The sequence below is a fragment of the Brachycentrus maculatus genome, unplaced genomic scaffold (assembly GCF_059751285.1).
Source record: "Brachycentrus maculatus isolate JH-2025_06_01 unplaced genomic scaffold, ASM5975128v1 h1tg000169l, whole genome shotgun sequence".
Classification (NCBI taxonomy): domain Eukaryota; kingdom Metazoa; phylum Arthropoda; class Insecta; order Trichoptera; family Brachycentridae; genus Brachycentrus; species Brachycentrus maculatus.
Genome location: NW_028280922.1, coordinates 197,803 through 220,144, shown reverse-complemented (window position 1 = coordinate 220,144; position 22,342 = coordinate 197,803). Strand labels below are relative to the sequence as shown.

The window sequence follows — 22,342 nt, the reverse complement described above, 5'->3', positions numbered from 1 at the left end:
GTTTATTATATGTACAAATTTGTTACAAGAGGTTAATAGATTTAAGTACATAATGAAATATTAATACTGCAACGATTGAAGAGGAAGCCTGGGTAATCGTCGTTTATCTGCACCCAAAAATATGTGGTCCAATAATTTCTCTTCAAGACAACATTACCATACGTTACATATCCTAGACACTGACATAATATATTAGTGTCCAGGTATGTAACTTGAATTAGCGAGTGACTTGTTTACATTTCACATTTGTATGAATTTCAAATTTGTTTAACAATATTTGGGAGAGTTAGGATTGATATGATACCGATGGATTTAATAAAAATAGACTTTTCCTCTTGAATTGCAGACATGTGTAAAATAGTATTTCTTCTTCTTCATAATGATGAGGAGATCATCGACAGTTACAGGCAGACTCATTCGCAGATTTAAAAAAAATCCTGACAAGGACAGCTTCTCTTGCCAGAAAATATACTTTTTCAATCCCATTTTATAGTAAATAAAAAAGTGTTGAGTAAAAACGGTTTGTTTTATGGTTTTTACTTGTCTATGGTAAAGGTGCTTGCTTACTCACTAAAAGTCGTAGACAAAATAGTTTTTTTTCTGCCTGACGTCATCTAGATTGATTTTTGACGTCTACTTCAACGCTTTATGGCATTTCGGCATATAAATTGGTAGTTTGTATTCTCGGTCAAATTCATTTGTGAAAGCCGTATTGTGCATTTCCAATTTTATTTCAAATTCTTTTTTGGCTTTATGTAATTTTCACTTGTTATTTTCGCAACATTAATGTTGCGTCAGGTATTTATTCACACAAATATATTCTACGAATCTCGTCAACTAAGCGGTCTTATAAAGGTGTGTTTTGTCACGGTTCACTTAACATTCTATTTACAACTACTGGTTGTTTAAAACACCGTTAAACGTGATTGATTAACAGATGAATACGTTGTTTTTTTTAGATTGAATAGCAATGTCGGACCGCAAAGCAGAGTTAGAGAGGAAAAAGGCAAAACTTCAAGCACTCCGAGAGGAAAAAGACCGAAGACGCCGTGAAAAGGAACAAAAAGATGTCGAAGAAGCCACCGTAAGTTACTGTCTAGGCGTCTCTCCCTAGGCTTTTGAATGCTTACTACTGGACCCAGTCAATATTTTGCTAGACTTTGTATGCATTGTATCATTTCTTAGTTGCGCATTTAGATGCAGCGCGTAATGACCCGCTTTTGTCTCGAATACATCGTATAGATGTAAATATTATTTCTCGTTAAGATTTTGCGAATAGTTTGAATCATAAATAATTCAAATCTCATTATTAAGTTTATAAATCCCTCTGATGCCGTTGTAGTGTTGAAACTCGAGAAACCATAAAAAGCTTGTTTAATTTCTATTTACTCGGTCAATGTCATCGTAACCCCTTTTTGGCTTAATTGGACATACATATCGTACTCGTACAGGAGAAAGTGACCAACTACCAAAACGTAAAATGTTCAGCAGGGCCATTTAAGTCACTTTTGCTTGGCAACAAAATAAACATCAATGCAGTTAGTCATTTTTACCAAGTCAATATATTATCCTTACAAGTTTAAAATCCTTTGGGAAGTTTTCAGGGCAATATTAAGCCTGAAGATATCAAATAGTCAATAATTACGGTTTTGTAAAAAAATGCACTTGGTCACTTTCTCCTGTATGACTACGATATATAAATTTAAAAATCTTAAAAGATGAAAAACTTTTTTTATTGAGCAGAAACTCATACTTATACGTTTGATCTGTCAGTATTGCTCGGTATGTAGAATATGTGAGTAATGTGCGGTTGCGGTGTGTGTAGCTGCGCGCGGCGGGCGGCGTGGGAGGGGAGAGTCGCCGGGACCTGGACGAGATGCTGTCCTCGCTGGGCGTGGCGCCCGTGCACGAGGTGCTCTCCTCGCTCTCCTCGCTCTCCTCCCTGCCCGGCGCCACCTCCCTGCCGCCGCTGTCTTCCACCCCGGACTCCAGCCTGCTTCCTGCTCCGCAAGGGTAACTTTCACCTATATATCAAATTTACACCTCCATGGCTTAATGGTCAGCATGCTCGGCTACCATTCTGGAGGTCCCGGGTTCGATTCCCAGGGAGGATCAAATAAATATAAGTGATTTTTTCACTCTAATAATGTGTCGGGTTGTGGTCCCGTGGTTAGTGTCGCTTACTCTCGAGTCAGAGTTTCTGGGTTCGAGCCCACTCCACCACAATTTGATACCTATTCCTAATAATGAGCCGCTTAGGCTCACAGAAATAGTATGAAATTGAAATATATTTTTGTAAATAATAAAAACACAAATAATTCTCTTCATTAAAAAAATGATAATAATAATAATATTTCTACAATATTACGCTGGACCGGTACCTGAATGGGAGGGCTGATCACCTTTCCTTCATGTGTTAACGATCAAGATAAGACTGCGTGTATATGATGCAGTGCCCTATTCGCCATTGGGGTGCGGATAAAGGTTTGAAGAAGAAGAAGAACATATCGCTCACTCCTTTCAAGAACGTCATAAATCAAAATACTTGATTTTTCAGGAGAATGTTTATAATGTTTAAAAATATAACACAATGTATTAAAAATAAATATCAAGCCACTTATTGAACTTTTTACTGTGCAACAAAACTTTTTAGGTAAAACCTAAAGGTTTTTTCTCCATTTAAAAAATATTTAGTTTATTTTAAAAAATAAGTAAACAATATCTTTTCTTCAAAATGCAAAAACAACATTTTCTGCCCTGTAGCGGGTAAATATTAAGTTAAAAATATGCCGCTTTTGCTGGGATAAAGTACATTTTCTGGGTATTCTGACAATATGCACAACTGAAAATTGAAGATTTTTGAATTATGACGTTCTTGAAAGGAGTGGGCGATATGTCAAACTGCTGGATAGATGATCAGTCACGAAATCAGTTTTTTGTAAAAGTTTATCATCCGGTTATCTATTTTAGGCCCCCCCGCCGCTCCCAGCCGCAACTCAGCGTCGTGTCCGTCCAAGCCACCAACATCCCGCCCAAGGAGTCTGTGACCTACACCAAGCAGACCCAGACCAACAACTCGTCCGGGCATGATCGCGACGGTTAGTTACGCCAAGTTCTATCCTCGACCCCGTCGCTAATAAGTGTTACCATTTGAAATAATAGGCAAAAGCCGATGATATAAAACGGCAGAATAATTATCTCTTCTTACGAGATGTAGAGTTTGCTGTCCAGATTGGGAAGCATTCGCCGGGTGTTGGAAAATTATACTTAATTAAAGTTAAGTCCTTGGAGTGCTCGTGTATCTCATATTGGCCGCATCCTCGGTCATTATCATGGATAATGCGCAGATAGTATGTTTTACTTAAAAAGTATTGCGCACAGAAAAATTACTTCATAGGCAATCGTTAGTTTCGCTTTGGTTCATCTGTCTGAATAATGACACGATACAGGCATTTGTGTAGCTTAAGTCATAACTACGCATCTACTGGATATAATTCATTGAATTATAATTTTATCCATATTGATGTAGAAAATTTTGAGTGACTTGAACTAATAATTTTATCTGTGGTTTAGTCCATTGTTCAGTCTCAAAATTGGCCTCGTGCCTAAATGAAGGTAAATGATATCTTAGTTATTAATATTTTCTTAGTAAGTATCTAATGTTTTCTTCAAAATTAGCGTGGGCTAGCCGGTTTCTTTAAATTTTTTTATTTTTTGGTGCGAAAGAATGTAGTTAATTTTTTCAATCATAAATAATAAATTGTAATTCATTTCCTGAGTTCTTTACATATATTTGTAGTTTATTTGATTGATATTGATATATCGCATTGTTTAACACAAGTAGTATTCCTATAATGTCATTTCCTACAAATTTCTGATTTCGATGAGATGTAAATTTCTTTGTACATATATCTGGGTATATTTTTATATTTGGATTTCTTTCTGTGTCTTTGAAAATCTTTATGATAGATTATCTTACTGCATTCGTAAATTGACGAGGAGTATTAAAACAGCACATGTTTACCATAAAATAATAAATTTACCCAATTATTTTGTATTTGTGTTATAAAATTTTATTTTTCTTCTAAAAATGCTCTAGTTCACCGTTACAAGATTTTCAAAAAACATTATTACTTCAAATACAGTAATGTTTTGTGATTTTATTAAGTGCAATATTTTCCGGTTTGTTTTGCTGAAGGAATGTTGTTTGGTTTAGTTTACAACCTCTTCATTTTGCATGTCACAACCTTCCTGGCTGGTTTAGAAAATACAGACATAACATTGTGTGGGCGTAGATCCTTATTAATACTTGCATCGTTACTAATATGTATATGTTGTACCTACACTTTGTTCAGGGCGGCGTGTATTCTTTCGGTCACCTAATAAATGCACAAACACATATAGAATGCACCTATCATACTGGAGTTAGGAATTGGAAATGTGGGTCTAATAATAGATGGTACTATACCCCGTTGAAAATACGCGATTAACGTCCAATGATTTCAAAATTGCGATATAATCGTTCTGCTTTACTTATTCTGAGAGTGAGGTGAAATAAAACGTGAAAATTTAATTTAAAGTGAAAACAAAACATTATTCTTAACAACGCATCTATTTTCTCATACACTTTGTCATTCTTAGCATACATTTTCATTTTGTCCATAATTTTTTTTTCATAGTCGGTTGTCGGTCCAGGGTATTAGATTATAGGTAAATTTTATTTGGGCAAATTATTTAATTTAATTGGAGGGGAATATGTATTTTTCTTAGTAGTAGTTAGGTATCTTATAAGCCAGATACGTAATTCTGTTTATAAAATATTATCTATTTCAATTTTCTCTCGAGGTGGGGTTGATGTTGGGTATTTAAGTCGAGTTAAAATATTTTTATATGATAATATGTATTTGTTACTCGTACGTTATATTGAATGGTTCAATATCATTAATTATCTATATATTCCTACTATTTAATGATATTGGACCATTTCACAGACAGTCCTCATGTACATATCGTACTTCTTAAACTTATTATATGAATTATACGTCTGCCGATGTATTTTGTAAAAATTTAATGAAAAATATAGAATTACATACATAGTTCTAACTCCATACTAATTGAGAATGTCATTCATATCCACAATTGATAATGATTTATCAGAAGAGAAGGAATGTGTTGAGGACTGTCTGTGTATTTACAGGAATATCTCGTTTAGTTCAGCTTCGATCAATAAATAATTATTGTAGATATATACATAATACAAATGCTTCATTTTTAAATTGTTCTTTATAACTCAAGCAAGCATTCAAAAATAATGTTTCTTTCACTAAATATTGGATTTTTTAGTCCACCGATGGATTGAGGCACAATAGTAACATTCAAACCCCATTGCTTTATATGTTGTAAAAGCCACTTTGACTGATTTTTAGAATAACTGAAATATTGGAATCAAATATGGAATATGAGGGCAATATAAAAACAAACCGTAACATTTTGGCCTAATTTATTAAATCATATACGCAATAACAATAATATGCCCTCACTGAGTTTTCCCGTGCCGAGGGCACATTTTACATTATTTATAAAAATTGTTTATGCAATTAAATACGACGTGGCCAAACAATACAATCTTTTTCAGATGTACCCATTTCCATTATCATTATCATTGATTTCGTTACTTTTGAAGCTCATTTTTCTTATTTTGTAAATAAAATTTGAAGAGTTAAAATGTAATTCAATTGAATGCACTTTATTAAGTCCTTTGAACCGAGGAAAGTTCGGTTTTGGTCGTTGTATATTTTTTCAGAAGCAATTAGCGATACTAAGCGAGGTATATAATATAAGACTGTATTGTCTATGTCTATGTATGTGTTAATACAAGTTGGAATTGGGCGATTGTGTGTGTTGATGTGTTTTATGCTACCTTAACCAAAGGATGCTCTTCCAATGCTTCACCACTTGCAGGATACATGGAGGACTGGTGGAGACCGCGCAAAGGTAAACTTGACACAACGTATCCGTGTCTGTGTTTAGTGTCTAGCACCACTCGCGCACTAACATCGCACTCCGGCACATGCGCATAGAGCCCGACTATCTGTCGCAGATTACAATTCCATCACCAACATAGTGCATAGACCCCGTCTTTTTAAAAACATATTTATGCAAATACCTGGTTATACCTGCTTTTGGATGGTTTACTTCAATAAACAGCATTCTCCAAATGCCACATTTTTCATAGGTTTTGTAGATCTATACATATCCGAATATCCCGCAATATGAAAACTGGTTTATGGTAAAATCCACAAAAGTTATCTTAATATAGGATACCGCAAGATTGTATGAAATACAAAAGAATCCGGTTATTGTGATAGCGGATAATGTTATCAATCGCATATTGTTATTTTGTTACAAAATTTAAAATGATTCGCTTATTATAATTAATCCTCGGCTATCGTCAATTCTGGTAGCTATGTATTCATATAAAATATGGCGTGTATTAGGAAATTAAGTTCCCGGAAATTATTCTTAGAAAATATGTATGCAGGTTAAAAGATTCTTAGTTAACTTTACTGATAAATAAGTCGTTCAAAAGACAGCGAGTGTGTTATAGGTTCACTGCATATTAGTTTTTTGAAAATATAAGGTACATTATGATCAATTTGTTTCCTATTCATTTTGTTTAAAAGTATGTATAAATATGTAAATAATGAAATGTTTAAAAATATCTTTATTTTTTATTTAGTATTATCAAAATTCACAGGTCCGATAATAATCGCAACAAGCTGATTCTCTTGCACTTGTTATCTTCATCCTAATTGTTATGATTTTTATGAAATTTACCAGACACTAGTTTTTATACTGATTGAAGTTATGTTAGTTCTCCAAACAACTTAGCTAAGCTATTTCATTTACTGAATGCTGTTTTGTTATCAATCCCTCAATTCATCTGCGAATAAAGCTTATCTTAATTTATTAAATATCCTCAGATTTAATATTTAACTCATCTTACAAAATTAAAAAAAGGGTAATGGAATTTTTAATTTTTATATAAAATTATTAACTATTGAGATCATATCTATGGAAATAATAATAATCGGATATAACCAAATAAAATCGCTTAAGGAATTCAATGATATTTTTGTTATCTGTGACAGTCGCTCAATTTTGAAAAGCATTTTTTATTGTTAAGATGTAAGTGTAGAAATATTGTGATGGTTACCACCCGATGGTTGAGGCTGCTAGTGTGTATATTGCCCGTTCAAGAAAAAGTCATCAACCGGCAATATCCAATACTTTTTGCATTTCTTTCAATGTGAAAGGGCACCATAGAGTTTATTATTGAGTGATTTTTGCCTGAACGGGTATGATATTATAAATTGTACATTGTCCATTCTTTTGTCTTTCAAATTCCTTTCTCAAATTTTCACAATATGGCATGAAATTACACAAGCACTATTGACGATCAAAAATAAAATTACACATTTTCAAAGCTTTGATTATTTCATATTGTACTTTATGCATTTACACTATAATACTCTAAGCAATTACACTTTTTTCAATGATAAATATAATAATACTACACATAAATTTGAAAGCTGACCAAAGAGTTTATATTAAACTATTCCCAAAACATATGAAGTGCCATGTAGATGGCCGAAAGGTAATCCGACGCCAATATGACATTGGTTTCAAGAAAAATATATAAATTTTACTGCTCATGTGAGAAAAAGGCTTGCCTGCTTCTATAGTCTAGTGGCTAACGTATTTAGTTACCGTGCCCGAGTACCAGGAACATAAATATAAGAGATTTTTCACTCTAATATTGTCCTGAATTGGTACCGGAAGTGCGGGTCTGATCACCTTACCTTCGTATAATTATTAATGCACCATCGGGTGATAAAATCAGATAAGAACGTAAGAAAATAAGTTATTCTTTCCAATGTGAGATTCATCGGTTATCTGTGACATACCGCCAACTATTATGTACATACTTAAGCCGCAAAACTTTTTGGTCAGCTATAAATTGCTTTTTTACTATCGGGTGACCAGATAAATAGTTTAAGTTTTTATTTTATTTAGACCATATGTAAACAAGTTGCAATCCTTCTAAAAACCATGTTTTCTCCTTTCATTTCATAGCACACGCGACCGACTACTACGGTAAGTTATTATTTCTCCTGATTGTCAAATACATTCACACTCATCAGTCATTACTCACCCGAATACGACATATTCCGGCCGACCTACATACAGTGTGTCTAACAAATAATCGCTCATTCTAACTTTCGATTAAATGCGATTGAACTAGCTTCTTGCGTTCATAACTTTGCAAAAAAATTACATAGGAAATTATAAGAAATTTAAAACAAAAACCAATGAAAACCTTCCGGAGTTCTCCACTCGCCCTATTATTATTAAATATTCTCAATATCTACTACTTCGGGTGATCGACGAAAGTGCGTCAAGGCAAATTTAACAGTCACTAGAAACTTTTAACACTATTATCACATCTATTATCACAAATGTGTTTTTAATTTTATCGAAATGTTCCTAGAATATCTCACAGTTGGCTCACATTCTCACGTGTCATTACAATATATGTTCTAGGAATGTTTTACTGTATTTATGCATGGTCATCATTTGTCTCACTACATTATCTCGTGTAAATTACATCGGCAATACCAAACATACCCATCTGTGCAGCTAGATTATTATTTTAATCATGAAATGAATATGAAATTATTTTTCTACCACCTTTGTTAATGTTTAAGTATAATAAAAATAAAAAAAAATATTCACAGATTCTCCTTGCTTTTGCCTACTAATGCCAGCTACTAATACTTATCCACTAAAATCAAACAAGTCAATTTAATCTACAATATTTTGCTTTTAAAACATCTAATTTTTTCCTTCAGGAATCTACAATAGTAAATATGTACATAACATACACATATGTAAATAGTAATCAATAATCAAGTTTTAATATTAATCATGACCCGTAGATGTAAATAAGTGAAAAATAAGTAAGAAGATAACGAATATAACTAATTACGGATCCAGGTCAGATACTGGGACAGTTCGATCCTTTTTAGTGTTGACCTTATTTTACCATCTAAATTATTTTAATATGAATTTTATTTGAGTGGTAGAAAAATATTTTCATTAATAAAGGGTCCGCCAAATAACTTTTTTTTTTTGAAAATGCTATAAAAAACATCGAGTGTAGCTTCGGCTGTGTGGCACGTAGCGCCGTCCTGTTGAAACCAAATGTTGCCAATATCCTCCTCTTCAATTTTTGTGAACAAAAATCCGTTCAACATGGCCCGATAACGATCGCCATTGACTGTAACGGCCACTCCTTGCTCATTTTCAAAGAAAAATGGCCCAATTATGCCTCTGGACCAAAATCCGCACCAAACAGTGACTCGTTTTGGGTGTACCGGCTTTTCAATGTATGCGTGCGGGTTTTCTGTGCCCCAAATACGACAATTTTGCTTGTTTACATACCCGCCAAGATCAAAATGAGCTTCATCCGAAAAGATGATTTTTTTGGCAAAATCGGCATCTTCTGTAAGTCGATCGCAGGCCCACTCAGCGAAGCGAAAACGCATTGGATGGTCAGTTGGCTTCAACTCCTGAACCAATTGGACTTTGTATGGCGTCATACCAAGGTCTTTATGCAAAATTCGTCTCAATGATGTCTCCGAAATGTTCAATTGTTGAGAACGACGGTGAATTGATGTTGATGGCGCTTCACGCACACTTTCTGCCACAACATCGATATTCTCGGGTGTACGCACTGTTTTTGGCTTTTCACGCTTTGGTTTATCGATGAGGATGCCAGTTTCTTTCACTTTTTTCACAAGATAACGAACATACGGAGCTGACGGTGCTTCTCTTCTTCCAAAAACCGTACGCAATTTTCGCACACATTCTGCAACATTACCATGATTTTCAAAGTAATGTCGCAATATTTTCCAGCGTTGTTCAAGCGTATACACAACCATATTCGCTCAGCGGAAGGATAAAACTAATTATCTGTCAAATCAGACATGAGCTAAGTGTTACCATTCACGAAATAAGCACTAGTTGAAAAAAAAAACTTTAGATGGCGGACCCTATATTATGCATAAAAAAATATTTAAATTGTGTCGAAACATCACGTTGAGTTAGTGAAAATAAAATTTTACAAAATGTGTAGCATGACGTAGATTGATCTTGTAACTAAACAGTTTAACCGAGCCTTTCAGTGTCGGAACATCATTATTGTCTCTAGGACTGTTGAAACCTTATCTTGATACATTTTCGATAAATTAACACAAGTCTGTCCTCTGTATTCTATCCTAGTCTAGTGTAATGTATCTGGTAGGGTGGGGCGTGGCGGGGTGGGGTGGGGGAAGCTTGCGGGCCGCGGGTCACTAACTCCATGTATACTCTTCTCACAGCTGGTCTCCCGCGCACCTCCATACTCTCTATAGTCGCTATCCGCTTGTAATTCTGTACACCGCAAGTCCGTGTTGTGAATTAAACTGACATATTCCCCGAATGGAGTTCCCCAGCCTAGGAATGGCGGAACTATATGGCGGTTCTATACCTTGTAATGTGATATGGAGACAGATTGGATTGCCTCTGTACCTAGTTAAGATGTATTGTTAACACACCGTACTGACATTGTTTTGTTTTTCCTCTCCATTTCAAGATGAGTACAATCTAAACCCGGGTTTAGAGTGGGAGGACGAGTTTACAGGTAGGTCCCTAGCCCTAGACAGACACAACTACTTTCCTACACAAACCCTAATGGAGCATGATTTGCTGTGCTGTTTTAGGTTTAGAGTAAGTAGGATTAATCAGTTCATTATTCTGAGGGTCTCCGATCCTCGCTGTGGCTATATCAGACTGAGTCATAAATAACTTTATTCTGTTTGGTCTAGTTTGTGTAATAATGTATTCTCCATCCAATGTTTTGGGCATCTTTGCGAGAGCCTTCTTTAGGGTAAAATATTAAAGAAGTTGGCTGCGAGGGAGACCGACACATTGGTAGGAGGATTATATGCAAAAATGTCTATAGATAACAGTAACCATTCAAATCCACATTCATATTTGATGCAATATTTCACCAAACTTTACTCTTGCTATTTTTGAGTATTAATTTAAAATAGCCGAATTGACTAACATTATCTAAAAACTAGTGTATAGTATGTCGCCGTATGAGCTTAATCTTATCACAACAGCGACAGTCGCATTCAAATAATAAAATTGAATTTGGAAGTTTAAATGGAGGGAAAATGCGACAGACATTTGGAAAAATACGCTTGTGTGCGGTATATGAACCATAACTAACCGGCAGTGGTTTTGTGAAATTTCATTCCAAAGATGTTCATTGGGCAAATTGTCTCTAAAATGTGATGTGTCCAAAGCGCTGGAAGATTAATTTGATGGAAAAGATAGGAAAGTCAGCTAGTTATTTATGACTCAGTTCACCATCACTCGTAGTATGAGGTAAACTGCTATCAGCACAGTATCAAATATAAAAATGTAGAAATAGATTGTTCCAGCATGTCCTTGGACCGATATACTTATATTTTCCTAGTAATGTGTAGTATACATCATCTAGAAGTATCGCTTGTTGCCTTGCCAATATTTTTATTATTTTGTATTTATTTCACGATGTACTATTCCTCATGTATGTATTATAATCCACCTTATTGTGGAGAGCTCGGGAAAGTTGTATCTTTACTTATTATTTTCTTATGCACTTTTTAGTTTTATTCTTTGCACCATTAGAATTTATCTCGTCAGACATGCCACACTATATATATTATAGATTCCTCGGTCCACGTAATGCGAGTGGAGTAAATATCTCAGTGGACATGTTGTCTTGGTTCTTATTTGCTGTAATATTGCAATATGATTGGCTTTTTTTGCTTTTGTCATACACTCTCATCATTAGGATTATTAGATTTTGCATTTTCATTGGTTTTTAAAATAATTACTTTCCAATTAATTTGTTTTCCAAATATTTTAAGTTTTTTTGTGAAAGTTGTTTATTTGTAATTTCCCCCCAACAGCCATTCATTTTCTCTCCCTTATTTATTAGAGTGCATTTTGTTTCAACTCACTGTTTTTTTCCTAAAAGTTTACTGTTTTTACATGGTTCAAATTAGTACTGCCCATATTGAAAAAAAACAGCTAGAAATTCATTTACATAATATCTTTTAAGCTATACATGTTCTATTATTTCTTAGTTACAACTGATATTTTAGCTAGCTACAGATTAGATTGAGTTAGTTTATGTAGTTCATTTTATGATTGTTAAATATATGTAAAATCAATTTTAAATGAATTTTAACACTTTTCTAAATTAAGGCAAGGCTTGAATAGCATCTCCTTTTATTAAACTCCTCTATATAATATGCACATTGTCTATTTGTGCGTGTATATATTTTTTTAGTTTGTATGATCAGATGCATGAATTAAGTAATTTAAAAAAAAAAATGCATTGATCATCGAACAAAAGACCTAACTAAATATCTTAATGAAGAAGTTTACTGAAATTGGAACATGGAAGTTTGGGCTTACGACAAGTCATTGGCTAGTTTAAATGATGACTTTATGCACTGTTACATTTACGATTTTACCCATGATTGTAAACGACATTACTTAAATTTAGATTAGTGGTATATATATGTTGCTAGTGACAACACACAATTTGACTTCATAGTCGATATCTATGCTTGAAATTAATAAGTTAGCGGATATCTTTCATTGATAAATGTAAGATTCTATTTTGAAATATTCCACATATTAGAACACACCTATAAATATCCAGATTCCCATATTCTCATCTCAAGAAACTTCATTTATGTTAAAATATGAAGAGAAAAATCTGTCATTTTGAACAAATATTTGGACACACTCCAAACATTGGGAAAATTATCAAAATTTTCTCTATGAATATCTGCTGTATAGCATATTATCGCCATAAGTTCAATCTCTCGCAAACAATGTCAAAATGTCTTATCCCGAAGTTGCTTTATATTATTGGCAACCATCTCGAGTTAATTGTTCGGGTGCTAGGCTAGGTTTAGTTTAGCGGAGAGGCTAGGGAGATAGGATGTGTTTGCGGGGTGTGTACTGTGTACGTGGCCGCCTTATTGACCGCTTCAGTGTTGACGTTTGACGACTACGCGCGCCAAGGTGAGGAGGAGGAGCACAGCCTGAGCGCTCCGGGCGGCGCCGGCGGGGCGGCCTTCCACTCGCGCCTGCCGCCCGGCATCCTGCCGCACGGCCTGCCGCAGGTCAAGGAGGTGCAGCCCGCCATCACCACCACCGACAAGGAGGAGGACAAGAAGGAGGGTGAGTCGTCCATCCCGGACATTGTATGTATCTTTATATTCAACATATACCACGCATCCATCTTTCAACTAAACATGTACGCAACTTTCTTTTCTTTAATTGATTAAGCAGTCACTTTGTGGTAAAATCTATCCATTTTTAAATTAATGTTGTACTTAGTAAATACCACTATTTCTTAAAATATACTGAGACACGTGGTTCAATGCATTCCGCATCATTTGCACGGTGTTTGAAAATGATGCGGAATGCATCGAAACACGTGTCACAGTCGATTTTAAGAAATAGTGGTATGTACATTAATTTAAAAACTTTCTTTTCATTAAAGATATTGTAGAAGCTACAAAGAATGCCATATCCTTTTTTTTTGACTCGTCCAGTCATTCAAACATCGGGGCTTTTTTTTTCTTCTTGTCTTTTCTGAAAATGCAAAAAGCATTTTACAATATAATTTAATTACAAGTGAAAAAATATTATATTATATTAATACTAAAAAAGATCCCAAAAAGGCACGGCATGTGTGCGGGTATACATTTTATTTTTGGTTATAATAAAGGGTACTTGAAAGTATACAATAGATATCAAAAATGGAAATAGATTAAAATTGGTAATGTAAAATACAAATATTTGATTTTAACAGAAAACTAAAACGAATAAAAGAAAATGAAAACAGTTAACAATAAGTATATACTATATGAGTTATAAATTTAAGAAAAAGCTAGTGAGATCTGTTTTTTTAATAAATAACTTCATACTATACTATTTCATGCTCTACTATAACAAAAACTCCTTTGTCTTGGAATACAATCCCAGTCAATTTTTTTCTTTCTTTCATTTATCTTGGAAATATTCTGGATTTATTTTTCGTAATGCAATCTTTGATTTAAATATCCTATCTTGACATTTTTTTGTTGTAACTTACGAACACGAGTCGCTGTCAAAGTGTCGGTTGTGAATGGGTCGCTCGTTTTGCAGTTCGCGAGTTGAGCGAGGACGAGAAGCAGATGATCATCCTGTCGGGAGACTTCCAGCGCTTCGTGTCGCGCGCCGGGAGGGTCATGGAGCGCGCGCTCGCCGAGAGCGTGGACATCTACACCGACTACACGGGCGGAGAGGAGGACGACGACTCCAGGTGAGGCCCGCAGTGACACACCACCACACACCCACACACCCAGGCACCCAGACACCCAGACACCTAGACAACGCACGGGAAGGGTGGATTAATCTGCGCGTCTACAAACTTCATGTGACATAAATGTCATTGTATATTGCAGTGAGAGATATACCATTCAAAAATTTCGTCTCCGTCTTAGTCCTCATTACTGAGGGTTATGGCCCTTGTCGAAGCAATGACTCTTCTCCAGTTATCCATTGACTGCGCTGCACGTAGTGCTCCAACCAGCGAGGTGCCTGCTGCCGCCTTAACTTGATCGGTCCATCGTGTAGGATCCATCCCCCTCTCTTCCATTAAAAAATATTCCTTCTTCATTATTAAATAGTTTCGGAGTAACTACATATTGTAGTAGTCAGCGCACTAGCTTTCGTGCTGGAGGTCCCGGGTTCGATTCCCAGGGAGGTCAAAATAAATACGGGTGGTTCTCACTTTCATATTTATTTTATATCACCCTGGACTGGTACCTGAAGCGCAGGGCTGATCACCTTGCCTCTGTGCGTGAATTAACAATCAAGATAACACTACTGGGTTAGAAGAAGAATTACATATTAAGTTTCATTTCGTTTGATACTCAAACTGATAATTTATCATAGATATGGTTTGTTATATAGATATGTTATTAGAATAATGATTTGACAGCCAATAAATATATAATGCGTGTTTGGGTTTGCAGGGAGAAGAACGGCAACGCCTGCCTGTCCCTGAAGCGCACGTTTGCGTGCGAGCGCTGGTCCCGCGGGCGCTGCGCCACCAGTCTGGACTGGAGCCCGCAGCACCCCGAGCTGCTGCTGGCCTCCTACCACAACAGCGAGGACGCGCCGCACGACCCCGACGGCGTGTGCCTCGTCTGGAACACCAAGTTCAAGAAGACCACCCCCGAGGACGTCTTCCACTGCCAGTCGCCCGTCATGAGCGCCACCTTCGCCAAGTGAGCGCCTATCTTGCCCGTCATCCACGCACTCAACTTCTCAATACAACAAACTTCTACGTTGGATAGTCGCCGGTCGCTTTATGCCCTATGTAATGAGCTGTCAGCCTCCGTAGTGTTCTACGACTACTGTTCTGGAGGTCCCGGGTCAAATAAATATAAGTGATTTTTTTACTCTAATATTTATTCAATATCACCCTGGACTGTGGTACCTGAAGCGGAGGGCTGATCACCTTTCCTTTGTGTGTTAATGATTGAGATAATACTGCGTTTATATGAGCAGTGCCCTATGCACCATTAGGGTGCGGATAAGGGTTTGAAGAAGAAGATAAATGAGCTGAAGTGCATTTTCAAAAATTTATATTGCCTTTTTTCTTTAAACGCCATCTGCACTCAAATGTTTTATTATAGGTTGCGTGTCAACTTGATCATTAATTACACAAAGACTAGCTTTCCCGTGCTCGTGTTTTGTAGGATCCAGTTGACATAAGCGAAGGAGCTCAGTGTGAAGGACATTATCGTATATATTTTTATCCATGCTGACCTGTTATGTACCATTTTTGTCCGTTGTTACCGCCCTGTATGTAGTTAGAGTTGCGAGTAAGTAGTGATGTGTACCATGTTGTCAGGTTCCACCCCAACCTGATACTGGGCGGCACGTACTCGGGGCAGATCGTGCTGTGGGATAACCGCGTGCAGAAGCGCACGCCCGTCCAGCGCACGCCGCTGTCCTCGCAGGCGCACACGCACCCCGTGTACTGCCTGAGCGTGGTGGGCACGCCGCACGCGCACAACCTCATCTCCGTGTCCTCGGACGGGCGGCTCTGCAGCTGGTCGCTGGACATGCTGGCCTCGCCGCAGGAGACCCTGGAGCTGCAGCACCGCCAGAGCAAGCCGCTGGCCGTCACCTGCCTCGCCTTCCCGCACGCCGACGTCAACAACTTCGTGCTCGGCAGCGAGGACGGGAACGTGTACTCGGGTGAGCGCGCCATTCTGATACAAGTCTATAATAATACTGTCTGTCACAAGTCTTTGTTTCCACCTGCCTCAATTATCCATTTATTGTTTCAGTTAAAGTACCGCAGAACGGGGCTACTTGAACTTTATTACTTGAGCCCAGTACAAAAGTGAGATTTAAATCTGTATTTGGTCTACAATAATGAACGTATCGTGACAATAAGTGTCACCTGTCAGGGAAACAATGAATCATGTCCATACGTTCATTATTGTAGACCAAATACAGGTCTAAATATTTTTTTGTACTGGGCTCAAGTAACACATCAAAGTTCAAGTAGCCTCGTTCTACGGTTAATTGATGCTTCGCAAATAATGTTATTCTTGTATGCAAGACAAAATGTTTGTTATGAAATCTTTGAAATTACCACTGTTGAATAAGGTACCATAATTAGTCACTTTACTGTTGAAGTCATGTGTGTGTGTGTGTACCAGGATGTCGGCACGGGACGCGTGCCGGGGTGAGCGAGATGTACGAGGGGCACGCGGGCCCGCTCACCGGCGTGTCCTGCCACGCCGCCTCGGGAGGCATCGACTTCTCCCACCTCTTCCTCACCTCCTCCATGGACTGGACCCTCAAGCTGTGGAGCCTCAAGGTACCGTACTTGCATTCTCCAATCCACCATTTCCTGCGTGTTTTATTTTTATTTTAGGAAAATCAACAGCTACAAATACAAGACAGTAAACAAAGCCAATTACAGGTCTTCGCAAATAGATACATGAAATATAAAAAACACACACACACATACACTCACATGGACACACTACACACATAATACACATATGGACCCACACACACATACATACACATTCATATGCACAATTAACCATTATTCAGATAGCAAATGCCGCACACTAATGTGATTTTTCTGAATTATGTTAAAAGTTTTCGAGATTGCATTAAAATTGTAAAAAGTTCGCCGTAAATATATATTCTGTCTATAATTAGTAAAAACAAGAGGAGTGTGAAGACGACGTTTATTTCAAAGTGGTATTGCAGGAACATTAATACAGAGCTTAGCTCAGGACAGTCACTAGAACAGTCGAACAGTAGAACAGTCACTAGTGAACTAGAAGCTATTTTACGTTGAAATATAATATCAGCAATTTGACGACGTTTTTGCAAACGCAGAAGGTGATGTTTTCTTACATATTTGAAGAGATTGGTCTGAATGAAATTCAGATTGTTGTGTTCCACGAGTAGTGGGTTAAATGACCGCGTCCTCCCCGCACTGTTGCAGGAGAACAAGCCGCTGTACTCGTTCGAGGACAGCGGGGACTACGTGCTGGACGTGTGCTGGTCTCCCGTGCACCCGGCGCTCTTCGCCTGCGTGGACGGCTCCGGGCGCCTCGATCTCTGGAATCTCAACCAAGACACCGAGGTGAGACATACATTACATGCGGTCGCAATTTATAACATATTTTTTAAATTAAAAATTCTCAATGTTACTTGAACGCTTGCCAGGTTCCCGCGGCCAGTATCCAGGTGGACGGCGGAGTGGCTCTCAACCGTGCCAGCTGGACCCCCAACGGACTGAACATCACGGTGGGAGACGACACTGGCAAAATCTGGGTTTACGACGTGGCTGAGGTCAGTATTGCTATCGGATAGTAATTTAGTCGCATACCAGGTATGTATTGCAACACAGAATATATCCGACGATGACTTTTCTTCACCCGGCAAGAAAAGAATTACAAATGATAGTGACATTACCATCAGCGGAAGCTAAACTGGCAGTGCACAACGGAGTCCTGGTTCCAACTCTAATGTATGGAAGTGAAACATGGAGTTGGCAAAAGAAGGATGAAAGTAGACTGAATGCAGTCGAAATGCGATCTCTCAGAAGAATGTGCGACAAAACGACGTATGATATATGTTCGAATAGTGAAATAAGGAAGGAATGCAAAGCTGAGATAAGCATTATCGATAAAATTAAGAAAGGTGTGTTGAGATGGTTTGGACATGTAGAACGAATGGGTGAGGAAAGAACGGTAAAACAAATTTATGAGGCGAATGTAATTAGGAAAAGAAGCAGAGGAAGACCGAGAAACACATGGCACGATCAGGTATGCCAAATACTTGAAAGTGGTCAGGTTAGGAGTCGTAACAATCGGCAGGTATGTATGAAGAGATGCATGAACGTGGAAGAGGCGAAGAATGTTTGCAAAGACAGAGTGGTGTGGCGTTCTATTCTCTCTGCCTACCCCTGCGGAGAACCGGCGTGATGGTTAGCTAGTTAGTTAGTTTTTAGTGACATTACCATTAAAATCCATTATTGTTTTGACAAATTTGCAACAGCCAAACTAAGGGTATGGGGAAAAGTGTCATGGAAAATGAGAAGGATTATTATTTAAAAACTTTGGCTGGGATCAGAAGACACTCACACAAGTTATAGTCGCCGGTGTTAAATCTTCTCATAGTGGCGTGGACAACGATAGGCTATTCTCTGAAGTGGGTAAAGTGAATAAAGTTGTAAATAATCTGTTAAACTGGTTGTTGATCACCATAATATATCTCTTATCAACTTTCATATTTGGCGCAGTTTTATTTAAAATAAATATATTTGTTTGCTCATTGCATTCTGAAAAAAGCATATATGTATAGGATACTAAAAAATGGGCTGGATACGGATTTTTCACTAAATCTGCTTCTTCATTTTCAACTATTTATTGGTGTATACTGAGTGAGGCATCGAGCTATACGTTTTGCATCAGATCGATGCAATATTATCAGACTGGGAAATTTTCTACTGAAAACACAAAAAGTATTTTAAATTGGGTGATCCGTTTAATTTAGTTGACCTACTAGTCTCAGAGTAATTGCTCTTGCGACATCATCGTATTTGCAAATTTGAAATTCAGATTGTTGACAGTAAGTTGTTTTTAAACAGCACCTAGCGCTGCCGCGTCACGATGACTGGAACAAGTTGCTGTGCACCCTTCAAGAGCTGAGGAATAACCAAGCTGACGAGGAGTTGGAACGAGCCAGTCTGGCGGCCACCGCCTCGGGACCGACCTCGCTCTCTAGCGTCAGCTCCAACCCACTTCGCTGAACACGCGGCTTCTCAGACACCTGATCTGACAATATGTAAATAGTCTATGGTAATTCCATACAAATTGTCTCAATTTAGAAGAGAATTGTATGTCAATCTTCTGTTATATTGCTTGATAAATATAAGGCCGCCAAAGTGCAGTAATGGGCATTTGGGAGAGGCGTGCGAAGAGCTTTATAGACAGATATATTATGGATTTCAAAAATCCAGGGAAAAGTTCAAAAATTTGTTACAAAAAGTTAATTTTGGAACCTTGAAAATGGTCAAAATTCCGAATTCGTAGTCGTACAGGAGAAAGTGACCAACTAACAAAACGTAAGATGTTCAGGAGGGCCATTTAAGTCACTTTTGGTTGGCAAGATAATAAACATCAATGCAGATTTTCATTTTTAACAAGTCAATATTAGTCAAGTCTTACAAGTCTTACTAGGCACGAAGGGAAATATTTAGTCCGTTTTCTTTTATATTGGAACTATATCTGTTGAATTTGCTATAGACTACTCATATTGTGTAGTTTAGGTATTAGAACTTATTACTATCTTTGTCACGAAGGTCTCATACAGTAATGCTAGCATTCCATCACTACAATGCTGACTTATCGCTTTATCAACCAATTTAATCACTCTATTAAGTCAATTTAAATAATAACTTGCATTAAAAAAATAATCATGTGATTTCAACACTTTTGAAAAGGAACGGAAAGCGTGCTTTCTTTATTTTTATTCAATGAGATTTGAGTTGAACGCTGTATAAAGATGTATGTAAATATGTACGATGGCTTGTCTTTTGAAATGGAGCATTAATTTATAGTCATTTTATATGCTTATGAAGTTATCAGAAACATTTATTTTATAGGAATTCAATAAACATTTCTGCTATATTAAAAAATATTATTTATGTATGTTTTAAGCCATATTATAAAATTAAAATAACCTTATAAACATTCGCTGTTTTTATTTAAAGTCTGCAGTAATTTGAGGATACGAGGACACATTTTCAATTTGAGAATGACACAAAAAAGGTGAGCAAAGTGAAGTAGAGACCAGTGTATCATAATCTGAATTAATTTAGTTTGGAAAATAAGCAAAAGATTTAACATGCGAATTAAAATTTAATGACAAAATCAAGGGATACAGTTGTATTGTAGCTCAAAAACTATTGTTTATATAATATGTACTATGTAATAGTTAAAGAATCAAAGAATTCATCACACCTAGTGGGGACTGTGACAGAGGGTGGAGTAGGGCGCATGACATTCTACGATGGCCTCACCATAACTGGAAACTTATTCGCCGTTTGGATTTTACAATGTTCTTTGCCTCAATTGAGTTCTGATTCTATTCAACAGATTTATTTGGTTATAGTTTGGTAGCCCTGAGTGGCCAATTCTAAATCTTGCACACTTTTGTCTGTGATTTTCTTTATTTAAAAGGTATCCATGCAGTTTTTAAACCGGTTAACTTATTTAGCAAGTTATTCAAGTCTAAAACTACTCTGCTGGACAGAACCGAGGTAAAATTAAGAAGGATAAAGCTTTCAGTAATCACCCCGCAAATTGATCTGATAAACTTCACTAACAGCAATCTATGATGTTGCGGTCGAGAGTGGAAGAGAGCCTCTGTGGCGGCTGCATTCGCACCAATGACATCTTCATTACATTTGACATATACCATGCTTCTGCAGCAATGTCATATATGGATGTCGATTTTTGAAACAGAATATCTTAATCCTTAATAGACTAACATGTACTAAAAGATATAGAATGTGTTACTCATATCGATCTAATATTATGAACTGATACAGAGGAGTGAAAAATATATCTGAGAATGGAATGGGAATGAAAGAAATATAAAATCAGCAAAACTGTTTGATGGAACATTTTGATAAGGATGTATATTGTCAGATGATTGCATTATTGCATTTATAGCAAGTTGGATTTTAATCTTATTAGGTAGGTCCTTGTGTAAAAGTTACACCACATTTGTAACAATAAAACCTTTTCAGTTACAATAATAGTGTTACAGTGCGATATTTCTGACAACTTGACTCGTGACCCCACGCGTCCGCTAGAGGGCAGGACGGGTGTATACGGGAGGATGTCGAATTTTGAGATTGACTCAAAACTCAAACTACACTTGTTCTAGCACTGTGATAGCGACCTGTAGAATAAACACATTGATTTTGAATTGAGAGTTATTTGTTACCAATATCTCAACCGCAATAACAGTAATGGCAATACTATGCATCAATAAGCATTAGTATGTGTAAAAATGATGATACATTCACTCTCTGTATGAATATGTAACCGTTTATAGAAATAATAAAATTAGAAATATTTCAATATGCTACTGGCTTATAAATATTCTATCTTACATTAGACGGACATGATCTATTTTGGAGAATTATTTGGCTACCAAAATTATCAAGTTATTTGGATTTCGAAATAATTGAATTATTCCGTCAAGTTGGAAAGCTCAATTGGTTTATTCCATTACTTCATCTAAATTTTCACATCATTTTCTTGGTAAATATAATTCACGTTATTAGGAGGCAATTCTCAACAGATTTGACAATTGATTTTTATGACTTTTTTTTAAAAATACATCCTTGTCCTGTTTGTTAATCAATAGTCAGTTGATACTAGCTAATAGAAGTCATTTTTCACATCTTGTCTGATGGCTGTCAATGTTCCATATATGTATTGAGAGAATAAAATGATGTTTTAGTTTAATGTTGTAATAAATCTAAAAAATGTAATAAATAAAAGTAAATAAATATTCACACTATTACCTATAATAGGTACCCCTAGGTTCCTTCTTCTCT

The 22,342-nt window shown here is 36.6% G+C and overlaps 1 protein-coding gene across 9 annotated transcripts; it reads left to right on the top strand.

The window, feature by feature from the left end:
• The first annotated feature begins 616 nt into the window (after nt 1-616).
• sw (cytoplasmic dynein 1 intermediate chain short wing) lies at nt 617-20,464 on the top strand. 9 transcript variants are annotated; one of them, XM_088261901.1, is made up of 15 exons: nt 617-855; nt 960-1,084; nt 1,826-2,013; nt 2,971-3,098; nt 5,962-5,994; nt 8,137-8,157; nt 10,697-10,744; nt 13,195-13,353; nt 14,326-14,482; nt 15,198-15,452; nt 16,082-16,431; nt 16,902-17,062; nt 17,708-17,848; nt 17,932-18,057; nt 19,358-20,462. In XM_088261901.1, the coding sequence occupies exons 2-15, from the start codon at nt 971-973 to the stop codon at nt 19,517-19,519; spliced, it is 2,043 nt and encodes a 680-aa protein (XP_088118027.1). In that variant the 5' UTR covers nt 617-855; nt 960-970; the 3' UTR covers nt 19,520-20,462. The 9 variants fall into 9 exon arrangements, with proteins under 9 accessions (XP_088118027.1, XP_088118026.1, XP_088118031.1 ...); XM_088261900.1 differs by having other exon boundaries at nt 13,165-13,353; XM_088261905.1 differs by lacking the exon at nt 5,962-5,994.
• Nucleotides 20,465-22,342: the final 1,878 nt, after the last annotated feature.

Bases quoted from the DNA above. Each gene is read 5' to 3' on its own strand.
- sw (XM_088261900.1), top strand. From the start codon at position 971: ATGTCGGACCGCAAAGCAGAGTTAGAGAGGAAAAAGGCAAAACTTCAA. The intron at 17,063-17,707 runs GTACCGTACTTG...GCACTGTTGCAG, and splicing joins TCAAGCTGTGGAGCCTCAAG to GAGAACAAGCCGCTGTACTC. The intron at 18,058-19,357 runs GTCAGTATTGCT...GTTTTTAAACAG, and splicing joins GGGTTTACGACGTGGCTGAG to CACCTAGCGCTGCCGCGTCA.